Raw genomic sequence first — 20,439 nt, 5'->3', positions numbered from 1 at the left:
TCAGCAGTTTGAATGTGATGTATTTAGGTATAATTTTCTTTGTATTTATTCTGCTTGGGCTTTACTGAGTTTCTTAGGTTTGTGGTCATTGCCTTTTATCAAATTTGGAATATTCTCAGCTATTATTTCTTCAAATATTGTTTCTGTCCCATTCTTTTCTCCTCTTCTTCTGGGACTACACATTATCCTTTTTTGTTTTTCCTTTTAGCATTTTAAGGAATGGTGCATTAGACTTTTATGGCCATGCTTCACATCTTGTTAATGCTTTGTCTTTCCCCCCATTTTTTTCTCTTCTGCTTCAGTTTGAATATCTTCTATTTACCTGTCTTCAAATTCACAATTCTTATCTTCTGCTGGGTCTAGTCTACTCTTAGGACTATACAATGAGTTTTTAATTTCAGTTAAAAACTACATTTTGCAGTTCAACAATGTCCATTTGCTTTCTTTTTGTAGATTCCAGTTTTTTGTTGAAATATTTCCATATTTTCACTGCATTGTTTATCTTTTTTCTATATTTTTAACACATTACTGTACAGTTAATCTGAACTCTTTGTATGCTAACTCTAATACATGAATTATCGCTATGTCTGTTCTTGACTATTTCTTGGTTTTTTGTCTTTTAATTGCTTTTTGATTTTTTTTGCATGTCTAGTAATTTTTGTGTGTTGGACATGTTGTATGGTGCATAATTCCCTCTAAAGAATGTAAAGTTTTATTCTGCCAATAACTTAACTATCTGGTGGAACAAAACTGCTATACTCTGCTAGTTCTCCTGGAGGCTTGCCTTCCACCTGCACATGTTAGGAGCCAGCCAAAGATCTGAGGTGAATTTTTTTTTTTTTCTTTTGCGGTACGCGGGCCTCTCATTGCTGTGGCCTCTCCCGTTGCACAGCACAGGCTCCGGATGCGCAGGCTCTGCGGCCATGGCTCACGGGCCCAGCCGCTCCGCGGCATGTGGGATCTTCCCGGACCGGGGCACGAACCCGTATCCCCTGCATCGGCAGGCGGACTCTCAACCACTGCACCACCAGGGAAGCCCTGAGGTGAACTTTTATGCAGAATTTTAGAGCCCCTTCTCTATGGCTTCCTATCTCCATTACTCTGCCCCCAAATCCCAGTTGTTTTGCAGACCCAAATCCAATTTTTATTTATTCCATGTAGCAATACTATCACTTTCTGTTTGATTTCTATTTCTCTGTGCCATAGTCTAGAAAATATCTTTAGGGACATTTTGCTGGATATAAAACTCAAGATTGATCATTTTTGCCTTTCAGCACTTTTATCATTGGTGTGAATGTTTAGTTCCCTTCATGCTCACCCATCTTTTCAATAATTGTAGCCCTGCAATGGTTGCTTTCCAGTACCTGCAAACAGTTTTATTTATTTGCCCAGCTTTTGTTGTTTTCTTCTTTCAGAATTTTGAAGTCATTGCTTTTTGGTGTTATATTTCAACAAGTACAAAGTCCTGTCTATTTATCAGAATGTGACCTGTTCAGTTCTCTCCTGAAACTTATAGGCTTTTCTCCTTTTTCCCAGGGTTCTAAATTTTTCTGATTTCTCTTCCTGTTTGCCTAGTAATTCATAAAATATTTTTATTTTTCTTTCTTTTTACTATTTTTTATTTTTTCTTACCATTTTCTTTGGGTTGAGCTCCAAGGAAGTTTGTCACTTACCTGTGTTTGGTTTGATTCTGTTAAGTATGAAAATGCACAGAAATACAGATAAAAGCATATTAGGTTGAGCTATATGAAATTGCCATTTTTGTATGTCCAAATAGTTGAATGTCATCACTTGCAATACAGTTCATTCTAATAACTATCAACCAGTTACACCATCCAGTAGTCAATATTTATCATCTTGGCTTATTTGCCTCCACACATAATATGTTTTTTCCTGTTTGTTACACAATTCATACATGAATTCTGTCTCTTACTCTCTCTCACTATATCATGGTTCTGCCCTCCCAGCGTGCTGTCACTGCTGGTATTAGGTCACCTCACTCAATGCTAAAATCTTTTTGACTATTAAAGCCAGTCTCCTCACTTTAGAGGTAGCCAGTTCTCTTTTCTGATATTTTTATATTCATTAAGTAGAATTTGAGGATCATGGTATATACATATTTTTAGAATTTTGTTTTAACTAATTAGTGATGTTCCTGGGCTAGCCGTTACAATGCCTTTTATTTTCAAGCTTTGTGTTATTTAAGTTTGTCTCTTGTAAAAAGTATGTTGTGGTTTTTGTTGTTGTTTTTAAACTTCTCTGAAGGTCTTAATCTTTTATGAAATGTTTTCAAATCTCAGTGTCGCTAGATCAAGTTTTATTGGAACACAGCCATGTCCATTTGTTTACATATTGTCTGCCTACTTTCGTGGTAAAACAGCCAACTTGATTAGTTGTAGTTGAGGCTACATACTGTCTACAAAACCTAAAATATTTACTAATTGGCCCTGTATAGAAAATATTTGCCAACTCACATTCTAGTATTATGAGTGCTTTGAGGGTATTCTGTTAATTTCTGGCTTCCAGTGTTTGTATTGAAACAACAGAAAACAATGTATTTTTTTTCTTCTGAGATAGTTTTTTTATGATGTGCCTAAATGTGGTTTTCTTTATATTTATTCCTGGGGTTAGAGGTATTCTATAGTCTGATGTGAGCTCTTCCAGAAAATTCTCAGCCATTATCTCTTCAAATATGTTTCTGTTGCATCTTGCTTCTCTTACTGGGGCTCCAGTTGCAAGTATATTAGACCTTTACTTTGTGCCACGTATCTCTTAGGCATTTTGATGTGTTTTCCATCCTTTGTTCTTTTTCTATTTCAGTCTGGATATTTCTCACTGATCTATCATCAGGTTTACTAATCATCTCTTCAGTTGAATCTAACCTGCTGTTAAATCCAATTATATATATCTTCCAAGATTTTTTTTTTCTACTCAGTTTTATGGCTGTGCTGTTCCTTTCTTTTGTGAAAGGTTATTTAGCCCATGACTTATGCCTCTGTGATGATGAGTCACATTGTGTCTCTACTTACATTGTACTGACAATGTAGTGATGATTTTACTTATACTTACTCTATGAATAGAGTGACCATATCCTGGATGCTGAAGAGCTAAATTACCACTAATAAGACCAATACCAAAATGCAAATAAATTGTCAAGAACAAGTTCAGCCAGAATTGATCTGGGAATCAATTGTATTCCCAATTGTTATTATTGTTTGTAATGTAGATTACAAACAATAAAAAGCATTTTTAATGAAGAGACAAGCATACTAGGGCATGCATGACATCTCAGGAAAATAAGCCACATTTTAGGATTTACCAGATATTACCAAATTTTTTTGTATAATCTGAGTACAGTTCAGATGCTATATTATTTTAGCTAGCTACTTAGGATATTGCTATAGGAATTGTGTGGCGTGGCTCTTCAGGAAGCAAGAAAATAGTGGGAGAAAAATTTGAATACTGAGCACCATTCAGTTAGCATTGTTTTTTGTTTTTTATAAGTTTATTTATTTATTTTTGGCTGTGTTGGGTCTTTGTTGCTACACGCAGGCTTTCTCTAGTTGCGGTGAGCGGGGGCTGCTCTTTGTTGTGGTATGCAGGCTTCTCATTGCGGTGGCTTCTCTTGTTGCAGAGCACAGGCTCTAGGCACGCGGGCTTCAGTAGTTGTGACACGCGGGCTCAGTATTTGTGGCTCACAGGCTCTAGAGCACAGGCTCAGTAGTTATGGTACTCAGGCTTAGTTGCTCCACAGCATGTGGGATCTTCCCGGACCAGGGCTCGAACCCGTGTCCCCTGCACTGGCAGGTGGATTCTTAACCACTGCGCCAACAGGGAAGTCCCCAATTAGAATTCTTTTTGTTTTATTTTATTTTATTTGAGTCCCTAACTTGTACTCATGTATTTTGTGCTAACAGAAATACAGAGATACAATTTCTGGTCTAAAAAATCGTAACATCTAATGGGGAGAGTAAAAGAAATAGGGCACATTTTTTAAAAAAGGAAAGAAAAAAGAAAGCAGAGTGAAATATATGCCACAAGAGACATACAAATAAAGTACTCCAGGTTTAAAAGAGAGTAGGGACTCAAATTATGGAAGATCACATCTAAGTGATCTGTGATGTGTCCTAAGTGGGAGAATCTGTGCATAGAGAGGGGAGTCAGGGGAGAGAGGGATGGAAGAGGAATTTGAATGGTGTTGAATGCTAGGCAGTCATAGTTTATTTCAAGACATAATGGATGATGTTTCTAATCAAGGTAATTGTATGAGTAGAGCTATACTTTAGAAAAATCACGTTAGCTTTATAATGTGGAGTAGATGAGAATGAGAGGAGACAGGAAATAAGAGTTAGGAAGCTTTTGTAATAGCTGGGGTGGCAGTGGAAAGAGGAAGCAAAGATAAGACTTGAGGGGTTCTATAGCTTGCCTACAAGGGTGAAGAGTGGTCTTGGGTCTTGTGTCCTTAGTACTTAATTTAGTCCCTGGGAAATTTCCTAGTGTTCCTATTTTTAAAGCTATAATTTCAGAAGTGATCTGGAAGTGGGAATAAATATTTACTACTGGGAAAATCTTGACTCCATGATTGTTGACCTCAATATCATTGATCTCAGGCATAGATGACCCACCGCTGGCATTCTCTGCTCCCATGCCATGTGGCTAAAGAGTCCTATAAGATGTCATAAAATAATACTATTGGGTTACCTGAAAATTTGTGCAATATAACTAGGTCATTTGTAGTGCTCAGACCTTTATCTCATTTTTTTCTTACTTTCTGTGACTTTTCCTGAGGCTACGAGTTATGAGTGGGAGATGGTGGAAAGTCACTGGGGCATGTATTTTAAAGATGGTGACAAGCGTAATGTAGATTTTGGAGGTATTTGGAAAAAGGAGTGGTTAAGGAACTGGAGGTCATAACTGAAGAGGACAGTTACATGGATTCAGTAGACAGGGAATGTGAATAGGTTAAAGAGGATTCTTGTACTCAGAAGTAAATTCGTAGGTGAAGATTTTAGACGTTTAACAGTTTGAAGTGTTGAGGTCTGCTCTGGGTGTCAAATACACTAAATACACCTCTACTCGTGGCCATAGGATTTGTGCTCCGAACACCAAATTGATTCCACATCAAAACTGCATCTGTCATTGACAAAAGTAATTCTTTGAGGACGGTCATGTTTGACATCCCTTTTAGTCCTATACTATCAGAATTGTGTTTTATCTCTAATTTTTGGAGGTTTTTTGTTTGTATAGAGTATGGAAAACAGCATTGTGAGAAAAAATACAAAATATTTTCATATTTGATGGTAGAGTCATTTCTAAATCATTGTAACTTGAGCCAAAATGGTGTGCCACAGGTTTATTAACCCTTGTTGGTCTGGCAGCGATGCAAAAGTTCTTATTATACTTACCCTGTGGCCAAGTGAATGTAGATGATTTTTGAAAGTTATCAAATGGTCTTCAATTTTTTTCCTTATAACTCTTCTTGGTTTTCATTACAGTCTTGGTTTTCTAGCTCATGACTCTTCATGTTTATATGCTTCAGCATGTCTTTTGTTCCACGCGGATTGTTTACTGTAGTGAAAAGTGTCATATATACATTCAGACCAAGAAATAAAAGTTAGCCAGCATTCTTGAAACCCGTGTGAAATCTTCCCTCTGTAGCTGGAATTAGTTCCTTTTCATTGCTTTATAGTACTGATGGTTTTAATGTACCACGACAAATTAATCTATTGATGAATGTTTGTTTTTCCAGTTTAGGGCTCTTATGTAAACTGCTGCTGTGGATATTTTTTTATTGAAAGTAATAGACTTAACTTTTAATTATTTTTTATTGAGGTATAATTGACATAACATTTTTAGTTTCAGTTGTACATTATTTGATATTTGTGTGTACTGTGAAGTGATCACCACAATAAGTCTAGTTAACATCCATCATCACCAGTTATAATTTTTTTTATGATAAGAACTTTCAAGATCTGTTAGCAACTTTCAAATCTGCAATACAGTATTATTAACTACAGTCCTCATACTGTACATTACATGACTTATTTGTAACTATAAGTTTGTACCTTATGGCCCCTTTCATGCATTTCTCCTACCTCCACTCTCCAGCCTCTGGCAACCACCAATCTGTTCTCTGTATCTATGTGCTTGTTTTTCTTGCTTTTAGATTCTACATAGAATTGAGATCATACGGTTTTTGTCTTTCTCCGTCTGACTTATTTCATATAGCATAATTCCCTCAAGGTCCATCCATGTTGTTGCAAATAGCAAGACTCCCTTCTTTTTTATGGCTGAATATTCCATCCGTGGATACTTAGGTTGTTTCCGTATGTGACTTTTCTAAATAATGCTGAAATGAACATGGGGATAGTCATCCTTCAGTATCCTAGGGGCGTTGGTTCCGGGGCCCCCCATGGATACCAAAATATGCAGATACTCAAGTCCCTTACATAAAAGGCATAGTATTTGCATATAACCCATATACATCCTCCCTTATACTTTAAATTATCTCTAGATTACTTAAAGTACCTAGTACAATATAAGTGATAATAGTTGTAAGTGTAAATAGTTGTAAATGTCTTTTTTTATAATAGCCTTTTTTACAGGTGTGGTGATATTATTTCACTGTGGTTTTGATTTGTATTTCCCTGGTAATTAGTGATTTTGAACACCTCCTGTACCAGTTGGTCATTTGTATGTCTTCTTGGGAAAAACGTCTATTTATCTCCTCTGCCTTTTTGTTTTTTTTTTTTTTTTGCAGTACGCGGGCCTCTCACTGCTGTGGCCTCTCCTGTTACGGAGCACAGGCTCCGGACGCGCAGGCTCGGCCATGGCTCACGGGCCCAGCCACTCTACAGCATGTGGGATCTTCCCGGCCCGGGGCACGATCCCCTGTCCCCTGCATCGGCAGGCGGACTCTCAACCACTGCGCTACCAGGGAAGCCCTCCTCTGCCCATTTTTTAATTGGATTGGGTTTTATTTTTTTCTTTGCTATATATTAACCCCTTAGCAGATACATGATTTGCAAATATTTTCTCCCATTTGGTAGGTTTTGCCTTTTCACTGTGTTGATTGTTTCCTTTACTGTGCAAAAGCTTTTTAGTTTGATGTAGTCTCACTTGTTTGTTTTTGCTTTTCTACCCTTTTTATGGCTTGGATATGGTAGAGTGATCTTTATTTATGCCTGATATTTTATCTTATAATTGAGATTTCATCTTCTGCCTTTAAATATTCAAAGCTTTAATTAACTCTTTAATATTGTCTAGTTTGAGACCACAAAAATAATACCTATATGAGCATCATCACTAACTGGTAACATTAAATACTGCATAATAATGTTTCTGTAACTGTCTTCATATGTACATCTTCAGAGGAGAAACAATGTTTTAGTAATCTTAAATACCTGCTTAATATGACAGCACCAGAGATACAGGGGAATCTGAATAAATGCTTTAACTATTTATAAAAATATTTTTTGGAGACATGACAAAACAGTTGGTATCACATGTAAGTTTTTTTAAATGAATGATTCTTTTACAACATGGTAAGAGTAAGTTTTCATATGTCCTTCCTGCATCACCAAATGCTGATCATTTCAGAATGAATAGCAATATGCCATTTCAGGGATCAGTGTCATTTACGGATGTGACTGTGGACTTCACCCAGGAGGAATGGGAGCAACTGGACCCCTCCCAGAGGATCCTCTACATGGACGTGATGCTGGAGAATTACAGCAACTTACTATCAGTGGGTAAGGACAGCTTTCAGGTGTAGTTCGCAGTTCAATGTTGCCTAGTAGTGTTTAGGTCCTTTCTCAGTTACCAAAAATTATAGGATTCTGAATTGCTAAATGGTTTTGGTGTCAAGCTTCATGTATTTAAGCTGAGAGAGAGTGCAGACTCTGAAGTTCTACCTTCTTTATTTTCAGGCTTTCTGAAGTCCAAGCAGTTAGGAGCTGTGTTCCATTATCAAGTTCTCTGATATTATCAAACCAGATTTTCATGTTGGATCAGTGAGAAGAGTTATGGATACCAGAGTTAGAATTTCCAGTTCACAACTTTCTAGGGAAGATGTGGAAGGTCGGAAGGAGAATCAGATAGAAGCCAGTGGAAGTAATATCCTAGAGATTGTGAATGGGTTGGTATCTTTGAAATATTTTTTAGGAATCTATTTTTCAAATCCCTAAACCTTTAGAGGTAGCTGAGAACAGATGACTTGTGCACCTCATATCCTGAGTCATACCTCCAGATATCAGTCTCTCTTGCTGCTTAACGTTTTTCCTGTTTAATTTCTATAGCTTTTCACCTCTCACACTCAAGCCTTGATTCTTGCCTAACATGTTTTAAACCTTTGTTCAGTGATTAGTTCCTCTTTCATTAGTATTCTCACTTAGCCAGAATGGTGACTTCTATATTTTAGGTCATGGGAATTGGCTTAGTAGCCTCAAGGAAAATACAAACTTTTCAGTACAAGAGTGATGCAAATGGCAGCAGGATCACAAGAGTCAGGAATAACCAGTAATACAGAGATCAGAGTAAAGGTTCTTAAAGCATAGCTTGAGGCCGGGTAAATTTGATCCTTAAGATTCCTTCAAATAAAAGCAGGGACAAGATTGGTTTGAGGAAGAAATTAAACACATGAAAAGGAGAAATACAGGATACAGTGATGGAAACACTTTCTCTCTCCAACAACTTCAATAGAAAATGTAGTGCAACCCGCAGTAGCAGTGAGCAATTCTGTCAAAAATATCTTAGATCCGTTTTATATTTCCTACAGAATCTATGAATTTCTGGATTTTGCCTTCCACTTGGAAAAGTCCTACTTGGGAGATTTGGAGCTCTGCATAGGGTTCTCTCTGCAAACCTGTGAGAAAGGTTGCCTTTAGGATGTTATTGGTGCAGATGAAAGAAGGAGAGAAAAGGGGAAGGAGCCTCGAGCATGTAGGTGAGGTGGCCATCCGACCACAGTAATTCAGAGTCTCAGTGTTGGCTGCTCAACTTAGACCTGCCTGGGTTTTTTCCCTTAACATTTCCTTATTTTCTTGGTCTGTACCAACTGGCGTCCTTGAGGACACCAAATAGACTTTGTCTCTGGAATTGCCAGCCTTCTTACATCATTTGTTTTTATTTATTTCCCTTCACCCACTTTTAAGGCCGTTTTGTAATCTGGCAGTGCTATTTGTGCCCATTTTGCCACAGGCTTTGTCTTTTTCTTTCAGAGTTTAAGAGCTAGGAGCACTTGGAACTGGGGACTTTTTTATACTGGAAGACTGGGTCCCAAACTAAAGAGGTAGCCCTACAATGGAACATTTGTGGAGTCTTCACATTCCGTAACATTGTGGTGAAAGGGTTGACAGATATTTCATGTGCTCTTTCCTAGAGGTATGGAAGGCTGATGACCAGATGGAGAGGGACCACAGAAACCCAGATGAGCAGGCAAGGCCATTTATAATCTTTAAGAACCAAACCCCAATTGAAGAAAGAGATAATCTCTTTGGAAAAACATTTAATCTTAGCACAGACTTTGTTTCTTTAAGACAAGTACCCTATAAATATGATTTATATGAAAAAACTTTGAGATATAATTCAGACTTACTTACTAGCGATAGAAGCTATATAAGAAAGAAAGACGATGAATGTAATGGATTTGGAAAAGCACTCCTCTATCTGAAGCAAGAGAAAACCCATACTGGAGTGGAATACTCTGAATATAATAGAAGTGGAAAAGCCTTCAGCCATAAAGAAGGCATTTTTAAACACCAGAAAATCAGAAATTTGGTGCAACCTTTTATCTGTAATTATTGTGACAAGGCATTCTCATTTAAATCACTCCTTATTAGTCATAAGAGAATACATACTGGAGAAAAACCTTATGAATGTAACGTGTGTAAGAAAACCTTCTCCCATAAGGCAAACCTCATTAAACATCAGAGAATCCATACTGGGGAGAAACCCTTTGAATGTCTTGAATGTGGAAAAGCTTTCACCCACCAGTCAAACCTCATTGTACACCAGCGAGCACATATGGAGAAGAAGCCCTACGAATGCAGTGAATGTGGCAAGACCTTTGCCCAGAAATTTGAACTTACTACACACCAGAGAATTCATACTGGAGAACGACCCTATGAGTGTAATGAATGCGCCAAAACCTTCTTCAAGAAATCAAACCTCATTATACACCAGAAAATTCACACAGGGGAGAAACGCTATGAGTGCAGTGAATGTGGAAAATCCTTTATCCAGAACTCACAACTCATTATACATATGAGAACTCATACTGGAGAAAAACCCTATGAATGTACTGAATGCGGCAAAACATTCAGCCAGAGGTCAACTCTTAGATTACATTTGCGAATCCACACAGGAGAGAAACCATATGAGTGTTCTGAATGTGGGAAGGCCTTCAGCAGGAAGTCCCGACTCAGTGTCCATCAGAGGGTTCATACTGGGGATAAACCCTGAGACTGCAGCCAGGTTGTACTGTGAGAACCCTTCCAATAGGGAGAAACCTTGCAAAGGTGCTGAAGGAACATGGGAACTCATACTGAGATACAATCTGTCAACTCAAAGTGTGTAAAAATGAGGTCCCCTAAGAACAATATTGTACTGATAGTTAGGTATATGATACCCAACTAAAGAATACATATCAGAATATATCCAATTGTAAATAGACGTACTTGGCTGTATTAGTGAGTTTTTTAAAATCTTGAATAATTCATTCAATAATGAAATATTCTGGGCAGCAAGCAGCACAAAGGAGCTAGAGACAGTACCCTAGGAATTCAGTGGTTATGTGTGAGAATATGCCACCAAAAAAAAACTGTATTTTAGATCTGCACATGTAAATTTAACAGACACTAAGAGTTTGGAATTCTTGTCTTGATAATCAAATTAGGACACATCAAACATGATTTTCCATACTGAACATGTGTTTTTCAGTACCTTTACAATCCTGTCTGCATTCCAGATGAAACACATAACAGATTTCCATAGCATGTAGCATATGTTTTCTCCTCCTCCTTGCTGGCATATATAAGTTGGTATGACCATTGTTATTGAGCTGCCTCTTCAGTCAACAGAAGACAATGTTGTTGAAGTTTTAACCTGGGTTTGCTGAAGATTTCCTAGAAGTATTATTGACATAAATATGCAAGTGTGAGATAATTAAGAGAGACTGAAGAGTGAAAGGCAGCAGATGTGGGTTCTGTCACTCAGTGTGCACCAGGGAATAAATGGGCTGTGTAAAGCATAGCCACACCCATCATGCTCTTGTTATTTTCCACTGGGATATTTACATACAAATGCAAATGCATGTCTTTTACCAAAATATTGTATAACCCAGAAACTACATGTATTTTTGGGTGTTTCGCTATTTCCCTTAATATTTTATAAATTGTCTTGCAAAAAATAGGATGCATATGTAGTGCAAATGTTACATTTCAGAGACTTTAGAGGAAAAATAATTTAAGAAACTGTCAATAAATGTCTTATATTGCTTTTTAAATTTTCCATGTGCTTAGTCCACTTTAGAAATAAATTTTTGCAGAATTCTCTTTAAAGGAGGCATTTCTTCCATGAATTTCACTATCATCAACCAAAAGCATTTCCCTTTGGAACCTGACTTAGCGTAAGTTACAACTTTGCTTTAAAGGCTCACAAACACTTCATAAATTAGACTTTAGTGATCTCCCCATATATTGATTATTAACCTTTAAAAATTTCTTATTTTTGCATAACTCAAAGATTCCATTTTAGGCTTGATTTCAAATTCACCAGTTCCTGTCCTTATCCATCACAAATCATGCATTAGAATTGTAAATGGCCACTGTAACTGGCCTTTTTTCTTTTGTTTTTGAAGATTATTGATGTGCTATGACTGTATATGAATGTGAATGATTTTTCTGAACAAATTTATCAGAATATCCGTAGTCCAGTAAGTCTTTGTCTTTCTAAATTGTCATCTTATCTATAGTAATGGCAAGGAAGCAAGGGAAGAGGTTAACTTCCTACACTGCTGTTAGAAATGCAAATTGTGACAACCTCCTTGGAAATAATTGACTCTGTCTTCTAACGTTAAGAACACACATGCAGTTGGCTCTTGAACAGCACCAGTTTAATATGCGCAGGTCTGCTTATACACGGATTGTTTTCAGTAAATGCTACAGTCCTACACAATCCATGGTTGGTTGAATCTGTAGATGCAGAACCTTGGATACGGAGGACTGACTTTATACTTGGGTTTTTGACTACACTGAAAATCCGTGCCTTTAACCCCTGTGTTATTCAAGGGCCAACTGTACTCTTCAACCCAGCAGACTCACTTCTGGGAATCCATCACTAAGAAAAAAAATAACGTGCCAGGACCTAAGACTATGTGTTTATCAATGTATATTGTAGTTTTTGGTAAGGACAAAAAAGGAAACAATGTGAATGACCATCAGTAAGGGAATGATTGAACAAACTGTGGTAAAGATATACCACAGCTGGACAGTATTCCATAGGAAAGAGCGTTTAGGGGCAAATGCCACCAAGACAGATGGGGGGAGGGGGGAGAGAAAAAGTGTGTGTGCGTGCCTGTGTGTGTGTGTGTGTGTGTGTGTACACCAAATTTTGTAAAATAAAAATCTAAAAATGTTGTGTTTATGTGTATTTGTATACGATTTTATGGGCCTGGAGAGTAGAATTCTCCAAAGTCAAAAATATAATTAACATTAATTTCAATGGAAAATTTTTCATGCATTCCTTAGTCTCTAACATTTGTTTATTCTGGAATACCAACATAACCCATTTAAGTGGACACAGTTAACTAACATGAGTTAACATAGCATGACATAAAGCAGTTCCCTTACTCTGTACGGTGGCCGGCTGCTGTGTTCTGCTCCAGCTTTCATGGCTGTGTTGTAGTCTTGAGCCTGGGTTCTCAACTAAAACACATATTTGACATTGTTGACATGATGGAACCTTTAATACAAAAAAAAAAGACTAGTAAAGACAGAAAAACCAATGAAAAAAATGCAGGGAATGCCAAGGGTATCATTACTCTAAATTAGCAAATAACAAATGCTTTGAGAAAATTCAGCATAAACACCTTTACAATTAAACAAATGACCATAGGGGTGACTGTCCTTTCATGAGCTGTTTGCTCCCAAGGCCTTAGAAATCCAGATCAGAACTCATAATTTTTTTAAAAAGTGCCTTGTAATCCTCATATACAGAAGTGGTCTTAGAGGAGGAGACTCCTGAAGACGAGTTCTTATAGCCTGGACATATGACTTTATTTCACCAACCTTACAGCAAGCTAGAAGGCAAGTTGTCATTTCACTGGTGAGGTGCAGGCCAAGAGGTGGGACAGTTTGCACAACAAATTCTACCTGTCTGACTCCAAAACCCATGCCCACTTACTTGACCCCGTGACATCTTCACTCCACTGATTTTTTTTTTTTAATGTATTTATTTTTGGCTGTGTTGGGTCTTCGTTGCTGCACACGGGCTTTCTCTAGTTGCTGCGAGCGGGGGCTACTCTTCGTTGCTGTGTACGGGCTTCTCATTGCAGTGGCTTCTCTCGTTGCGGAGCATGGGCTCTAGGTGCGCAGGCTCAGTGGTTGTGGCTCACAGGCTTAGTTGCTCCGCAGCATGTGGGATCTTCCCGGCCCATGGCTTGAATCCATGTCCCCTGCATTGGCAGGCGGATTCTTAACCACTGCACCACCAGGGAAGTCCCCACTCCACTGATTTTAATTAGACATTTTCTTTCCATTTCCATAGATATCTTCTTCATAACTAGAGTGCTTAAGTATTTTAACTTTTCCACATTGTTTTATGCTCTATAAATCTAAAGTTGGGAACATCTTGGTATAAAGCCAGTGTGGCTAAATGGAATTGGTGTCACTCTACTGTTGGTAAGTATCAGGACTAGTCAAATGGGGCATAAGGTGACAGCACCATAGGCAGGAGGCACAAAGCTCGCAAAGACATGGAAATGTGAGACACTGGGTCCTCCTCAGGAGGTGGGGGCTTCGTGGGGTGCTGCTGGAGGTTTAGTCCCAGCCACCCCTGCTGTCTCCCCTGTCACATTCACTACTCTCGCCCACAGTCCATCTTCATCTCTTCAGCTGAGTGACCTACATAGAGCCCTGTGCCATCCCCAGGCCGTGTGTGGCTCAACCCCTTACCTGATTGTCACAGCAAATCCTGCTGGCCAAAGTACAGTGGACTCTTGGGACCTGGTCTCCACTCGACAGTCTTGCGACTTCATCCGGTCTGTTCTCTGGTGTTTGGAGAAGGAAACTCCATAGCTCATCCTGCTGAGCACAGTCAGGGAACCACGGCTGGGATCCCTCTGCTTTATTTTCCAGACCTCAGCTGGATGGTAGTGACCATCTTCTCCTCAGGTCTTAGCTCTCCTCCTGCCCCCAGAGAGAGGCTGCCCTTCTGCCTCAGACACACACATTGAATCATTTCATGTGTGACACATGTTTTAGTAATGTAGAACCCACCTTCCTCGGTAGTATAAGGACTGTCAGAATGTTAAACAAAATGCAACTAACAAGCCAAAACATATAAAAATGTTAGGGACTCGTGTGAAAGAACCCAGAGATGGGTACTGAAGAACCTAAGGGAGCATAAAACCCCATGAGACATCTGGACCATGGCTACTGACACCAATCATGGCAGCAGATGAGGAGACATTCATTCCAAAAAGACACTGTAAGCACCAACAAGGGAGCAGGCACTGTGGGCTTCTGGGGATATGCTGGTGAACAAGATAATACTATGACAGAGGACTCCTGCCCTTGGGGCATTTACATATGAGCAGCGCATCTCAGGAGCAGACAGACAACCCAGGCAGAGGATAGGTTCTCTGAAGCTGGAAATGCAGGTATGGGCTGGGCCTGTCCCTGTGAGAAAAATGAGAAGCCATAGTAGGGTCTTAAATAAGAAGTAGCAGCATCTGCTTTTTAAAAAGTAAATGAGCTTGATACTAACTGGTAGGAGAATTTGGGTAGAGCTGCCCAGAAGCAGAAACCCCCTCTCAGGAAGAGAAGCCTAAGAGATGGCGTTCTGCCAATTCATAGCTCCCATCTGACTGCTTTCAACAAAACTCCTTCAGAGAGTAAGCAGTGTTTCCTCCTGTTACTGACTGTTGGCAATTAGTGAGAAACCATCTTGCAAGGATCCAGGTTCACTTCCTTCTGCCTTCCTAGATCTGTTCCTAGTGTCTTCTGGTGTTTTCCCTATTCCTCCTGCCTCCAGCCTATCCAGACCCCTGAGGATTACCTATGCCCACCTCAGAACTGTGGAATTCCATGCCCTGAAAAACATTTACAGTAGTTCATGCAGGTTGTTTGGGGGTGGGGCTGACATTAGCACTTTTCCTTTGTCTGGTTGATGCTGAATGTGGGAGGAGGAAGTTATTCTGTGTCCCTGCAGGTTGCTGAGGCCATTACTGAAAGTGAGAAAACTTGGGGCAACAGGTGGGGCTTGATACCTCTTAGGGAGATGAAGAGACACCAGGGCTGAGCAGAGACTGCCCCCTGAGATACGGGGAGTCCTGTCATGCGAGAAGTATGTACTTGAAGATAGCAGGTGGCCTGTGGGACTGTGGCCTCAGATAATTTTGCTCAGAGCAACAGACGGTGTAATGTTGAAAACAAGCCAGGCTTTGTCTGTGATGAGGACCTACGGGCGGGCCTGGCTCTGATCAGCTGATTTGGCTCTTCTGGGTACAAGAGCAGCCTGAAGGGTAGGCACCGGACGGCTGAGCCTGAGTAAGGAAGAGGCAGCTGCGGGTTGCCCTGCTGAGACAAAAACTTTCATCGATGGAGCAGGCAACCTAGAGGAGCGGGTGGAAAAACGTGACCTCAAGGGGGTCAAGCTGGTGAGGATGTCAGTATGGCTCCCCTGTGGCCTCAGGAGGTCAAACAACAACAATAGCGACTGCCACCAGACCAGTAGTCGTAGTGGTCATAATAGTGAGACAAGCTGGGACCTGGGACCCTGGGCTGCAGTGCTTACACCTGGACAAATGTCTCCTGGAGCAACAAAATACGAAGAAATTATAAGGGACTAAAAACCCTGTGCTCGCACAGTTGGGGCAAATTATGGACAACAAGGTACAAAAAGACAAAACCAAACCAAACCCAACTGCCACTTCTGAAGAGCTGGGAGCAAAAACAGGGTGTTGGGAGCAAAAGCAGGGTCCTGCACATGCCCCCTGCACTCACCACCACCAGAGAGGGGGCAGACCAGCTAAGCCACCCCTCCAGCGTGACCCCTGGACACACCCCTACCCTCACCTCATATAAGGAACCAGCTTGCCTTATATGGAGCGAGAAGGGGAACCTTTATGGAGCGAGAAGGGGAACCTGTTACTTTTTCTCGCTCCCTCCTGCTGCAGCAGGGGCCCCAGTAAAGCCTTGCCTGAATTTCTTGTCTGGCCCCTATTGATTGGGGAAGGCCAAGAACCCTGTTCTGTATCAGACTTAGTGGCACCCATCGTGGGGCACTTGGCCCACGTTGTTCCAGGGAGAGGATCTGGGCACCTCCAGGACCACCGAATGCAGCTTCCCTGTGAGTGGCAAGTGGCCACCTGAACGTCTTGTGTCAGCATCACCACATTTGGTAAGTCTGCCTTCCTGGCCCCTGGGGGCCTCAGTACCCTCATTCAGGCAACGCTTTCCCCTCCCCTTTGTCCATTTCCCTCTCCTGAAATCTCTCTACTTCTCCTTTCTCTGTCCTCTCCTACTTCTGACCTGTGGTTCCGAGAGAGTGGATGTTGGGCAGCTACAGCATCACTCCTCCCAGCTTCTGAGACCTGCTCCCTCTGGCCGACAGTGGCTCACCTTCATGGGTGACAAGCAGAGGTGGGAGAGGCTCGCCCCACACCATGCCGACACTGGTCCAGCAGGCTCTGCTTGATGGGAGATTTATGAACGATAGAGGTTCATACCTCATATTGTGTACTGGCTGGAAGTCCTATCGTCCCAGTATTCCCACCTTTACTACTGTCTCTCTCTCTTTTTCAGTCTTTTCTGTTCCTCCTCCCTTTACTTCTCCATTGATCCTTATACCCGCACTCCCATCCCCTTTATCCTGAAAACTTCTTGTTTGTGTCTTTAAGTTTTTGTCATTGGTGTGTTTCATGTAGTTTTGTCTGTCCAGCTGCTCCTGCAAGTCTCTGCTGAAATTGTGGGCACGATGGAGCATTTAAGCCTTGAAATACAAATACAGCCCACATTACCTGAGACTCCAGCCTTGGGTTACTTGGTGGGATTTTAAAGAGCAAAAAAGAAAAGAGAGGCGCTTGCATTTCTCTCCTCTGCCTTTGCAATGTAGCTATTCTGCCTGGGCTCTCAGGAACTACCTGATCCATCTGTAGTCCCCCAGACTGAGGGAAAAAAGAGAGGCCTTTTTAAATTCAAGCGGGAACACCATGAGGTCTCTGGTTCTGTCTGTCTTTATGTAAGAACTAACTTGTAAATGAGTTGTATTTAATTGGCTTAACAGCAAGTAAGCACTTAAATGCATTCTCAAAAATAATTTTTAAAAAACTCAACAGAATACTTTTCAGGTTCATGGGATCTGGGAAATATTCAATATTGAATTAATATCTGGTATTAAAGCTAGCTTAAGTTTGTGGGTTTAATTAATACAGACCTGTCTTTAGAGTCATCAACATTACATATAATACTTCTATTGTCCTAGGGTTACTGGAAGTGCACACTGTTATGAAATTTGTCAACAGGGAAAGTAACCTGATATGATTAAACTTTTAAGTAAATGTAACTGAGGTAAGAGCTTTTTGGTAAACTCTATAGGAATAATTATGTTTTGGAAATGTCCATCTAAAATAGTCCCCCCAAATTTTGGTAACTTGAAACTAAATTAAGCTAAATGATAGGAATGCATTGAATATCCAGGCCATTTCAAATAAGAAAAGGGAAAAACTTAACCTCTACCATAACACTGCCTGGCCTTTAAATAAGTTGGGGGGAATGGAGGAAAATGGTCTGAAATGGGTCTCTAAATTATAATACCATCTTGCAATTGGATTTTTACTGTCGCAAGATGGGAAAATGGACTGAGGTTCCCTATGTTCAAGCCTTCATGATCCTTTACCAAAACCCTGCTCTGTGCAGCTCCTATAATCAAAAGCCTGCGGAATCAGAAAGCACTCCTGACATTTCAGACGATCCCCTTTTAACCTTCCCCAGCTCTCAGGGGGGAACCAAGTCTCCCCTTCTTTTCCGGAACCACCTGCCTCTCCGGAGCCACCTATTTCCCTAGATCCCTCTGACCGGTCCCAAACTCCACCTCCCTGTGTCCCTTTATACCCTCCGTTACCCCAGAAAGAAGAGACTAGTCCCTCTGGGGTAGCTTTTAGTGGAATTTCCTATCACCCAGGATCACGAAAATATGCCCTCTTAGGGAAGCGGCAAACGGTGAAGCGACAATCAGAGTACATGTGCCCTTCTCTATAACCAATTTAGCCCATTGCAAACAGAGACTAGGCCGATTTTCTGAAGACCCTAGTAAGTTTGCTGGAGGGTTTCAGGCCCTAACTCTGACCTTTGATTTAACTTGGAAGGATGTCCAGATAGTCATATCCAGCTTGCCAGGGACCAACCCAAACATTTTGGTATGGGTGGGGAGACAGTCCCAAATCAGGAGCCCTGCTGGAATTGTAATTCCCAGGATGGAACAGAAACCAGGAAGCAAATGATCCAATGTGTATTAGAAGGGATGAGAAAGTATATCAAAAAGCCAATTAACTATGAAAAGGTTAAAGGAGCGACCCAAGAAGGCCAAGAAAATCCAGCTCTCTTTCAGGGACAGCTTGGGGAGGCTTTTAGAACACTTACTGATCCATCTACTCCCAAGGGCCAATCCCTACTTGGACAACTTTTTATCAGCCAGTCTGCCCCCGGCAAAAGCTCCAAACGTTACAATTAGGCACACAAACCCTGAAGCCCAACTCCTAGAGGTGGCCTTCGGGGTATTTCATAATTGAGACCAAGCTGAGGAGGAATAGAGAACTTAGTGTGAAAACAGGCAGACCAGGGCGCCTGCTAAACCAAAGGCCATAGCTGTCAGCCACGCCTTATGACCTCAGGGCAACCCAAGGGGGCCAAGGAAGTTTAACCATCCACCTGGAGACAAAACCAGCAAGGGGAAATGCTTCAAATGTAAGTCTACCGACCACTGGGCCCAAAACTGCCAAAAAGAGCCCCTGGTCCATGCCCAGTCTGCAAACGAACAGCTCATTGGAAATGGGACTGTCCCCAGTTCCGAAGGGGAAGGGAGGTTCCCGCTCCCAAGATGGCCATGCTAGACGACTGAGGAGGCCCAGGGACTCTGGCGGCTCCCTTTCATGAGACGTCTGTCTCTATCGAGTAGCCCCAGGTGGTCCTTGACATGGCAGGTAAGAAAACCAGTTTTATAATTGATACAGGAGCCACTTACTCTGTCTTGATCTCTCATGCTGGGCCTCTTTCCTCCACAAGCTGTACAGTGACTGGTGTCGATGGAAAGCCTCACACCTGTTATTTTTCTGGGCCTCTCACTTGCCAATGTGAACAGCATTTAATTTCACATGTCTTTTAAGGTGTGCCTGAGTGTCCTACCCCACTAGTGGAAGGAGACTTTCTAGGCTCCCTTGGAGCCCTATGACGATTAGGAGGCACTGAGCAGCCCCTTTTCTTGACTCGAAGACAAACCAGCTGGAAGAACAAAGCCCTATTCCCAGCCATATTCTACACAGAGTAAACCCTGCAGTTTGGGACAAAGGAATCCCTAAGAAGGCTATAAACGTCCAACCTGTAAAAATCAGCCTTAAGCCAGAAGTCACTTATCCTCACGAGACAGTATCCCATAAAGTTGAAGCAAGAAAGGGTTTGCAACCGCTCAGAGATAAATTCCTAAAGCATGGCCTCTGAGTGCCCTGGTCTCTGTGCATTACCCCTCTTTTGCCAGTTGTTAAGCCAAATGGGGAATATCAAATGGTCCAAGACCTTAGAGCAGTAAATGATGTAGGGATCCCTGTACATCCCCTTATGGCTAATCCTTATATCAGCCCAGATTCCTGGAGATGCCAAATGGTTTACTGTCCTTGACCTCAAGGATGGATTCTTTTGCATCACAGCTCATCCCTCATCTCAGTATCTGTGCCTTTGAGTGGACTAACCCCCACTCAGGCCAAATGCAACAATATAGCTGGACAGTATTGCCTCAGGGGTTTCAGGACAGCCCACTTGTTTGCCCAGGCCCTAGGGAAAGAACTAAGGGAAATACACCTAAAAGAAGGGGCTGTCCTACAGTATGTAGATGACATATTAATACGCAGCTCCACCGTGGAGGCCTCAGATCAGAATACCATTGAAGTCCTTAATTTCCCTGGGGCCTGGCTGCAGGATCTCCCAGAAAAAAGCACAAATCTCAAAG

The 20,439-nt window shown here is 41.1% G+C and overlaps 1 protein-coding gene and 1 long non-coding RNA gene across 6 annotated transcripts in view; one reads left to right on the top strand and one right to left on the bottom strand.

Moving 5' to 3' along the window:
* The window catches only part of ZFP1 (ZFP1 zinc finger protein), a 39,073-nt gene extending 26,509 nt beyond the window's left edge, over positions 1–12,564 (top strand). For 2 of the 5 annotated variants that reach the window (XM_079907178.1, XM_079907179.1), the window contains exons 3-4: positions 7,625–7,751; positions 9,380–12,564. In XM_079907178.1, coding sequence (XP_079763304.1) covers positions 7,625–7,751; positions 9,380–10,461 — 1,209 coding nt within the window. In that variant the 3' untranslated portion in view covers positions 10,462–12,564. Of the gene's footprint in view, positions 1–721; positions 1,044–7,624; positions 7,752–7,928 lie in introns of those variants that run through there. The other 3 variants (XR_013825267.1, XM_079907177.1, XM_079907180.1) reach the window with 3 other exon arrangements.
* On the bottom strand, positions 10,988–20,235 carry LOC307178714. Its single transcript, XR_013825268.1, has 3 exons — positions 14,172–20,235; positions 12,849–12,960; positions 10,988–11,123 (listed from the first exon to the last, which is right to left on the bottom strand). It is a non-coding gene; the product is annotated as an uncharacterized lncRNA (long non-coding RNA).
* Positions 20,236–20,439: the final 204 nt, after the last annotated feature.

This window comes from Stenella coeruleoalba, assembly GCF_951394435.1.
Source record: "Stenella coeruleoalba genome assembly, chromosome: 20".
NCBI classification, from domain to species: domain Eukaryota; kingdom Metazoa; phylum Chordata; class Mammalia; order Artiodactyla; family Delphinidae; genus Stenella; species Stenella coeruleoalba.
Note: the sequence above shows the minus strand (reverse complement) of the source record. Positions and strands in the feature narration are given on the sequence as shown.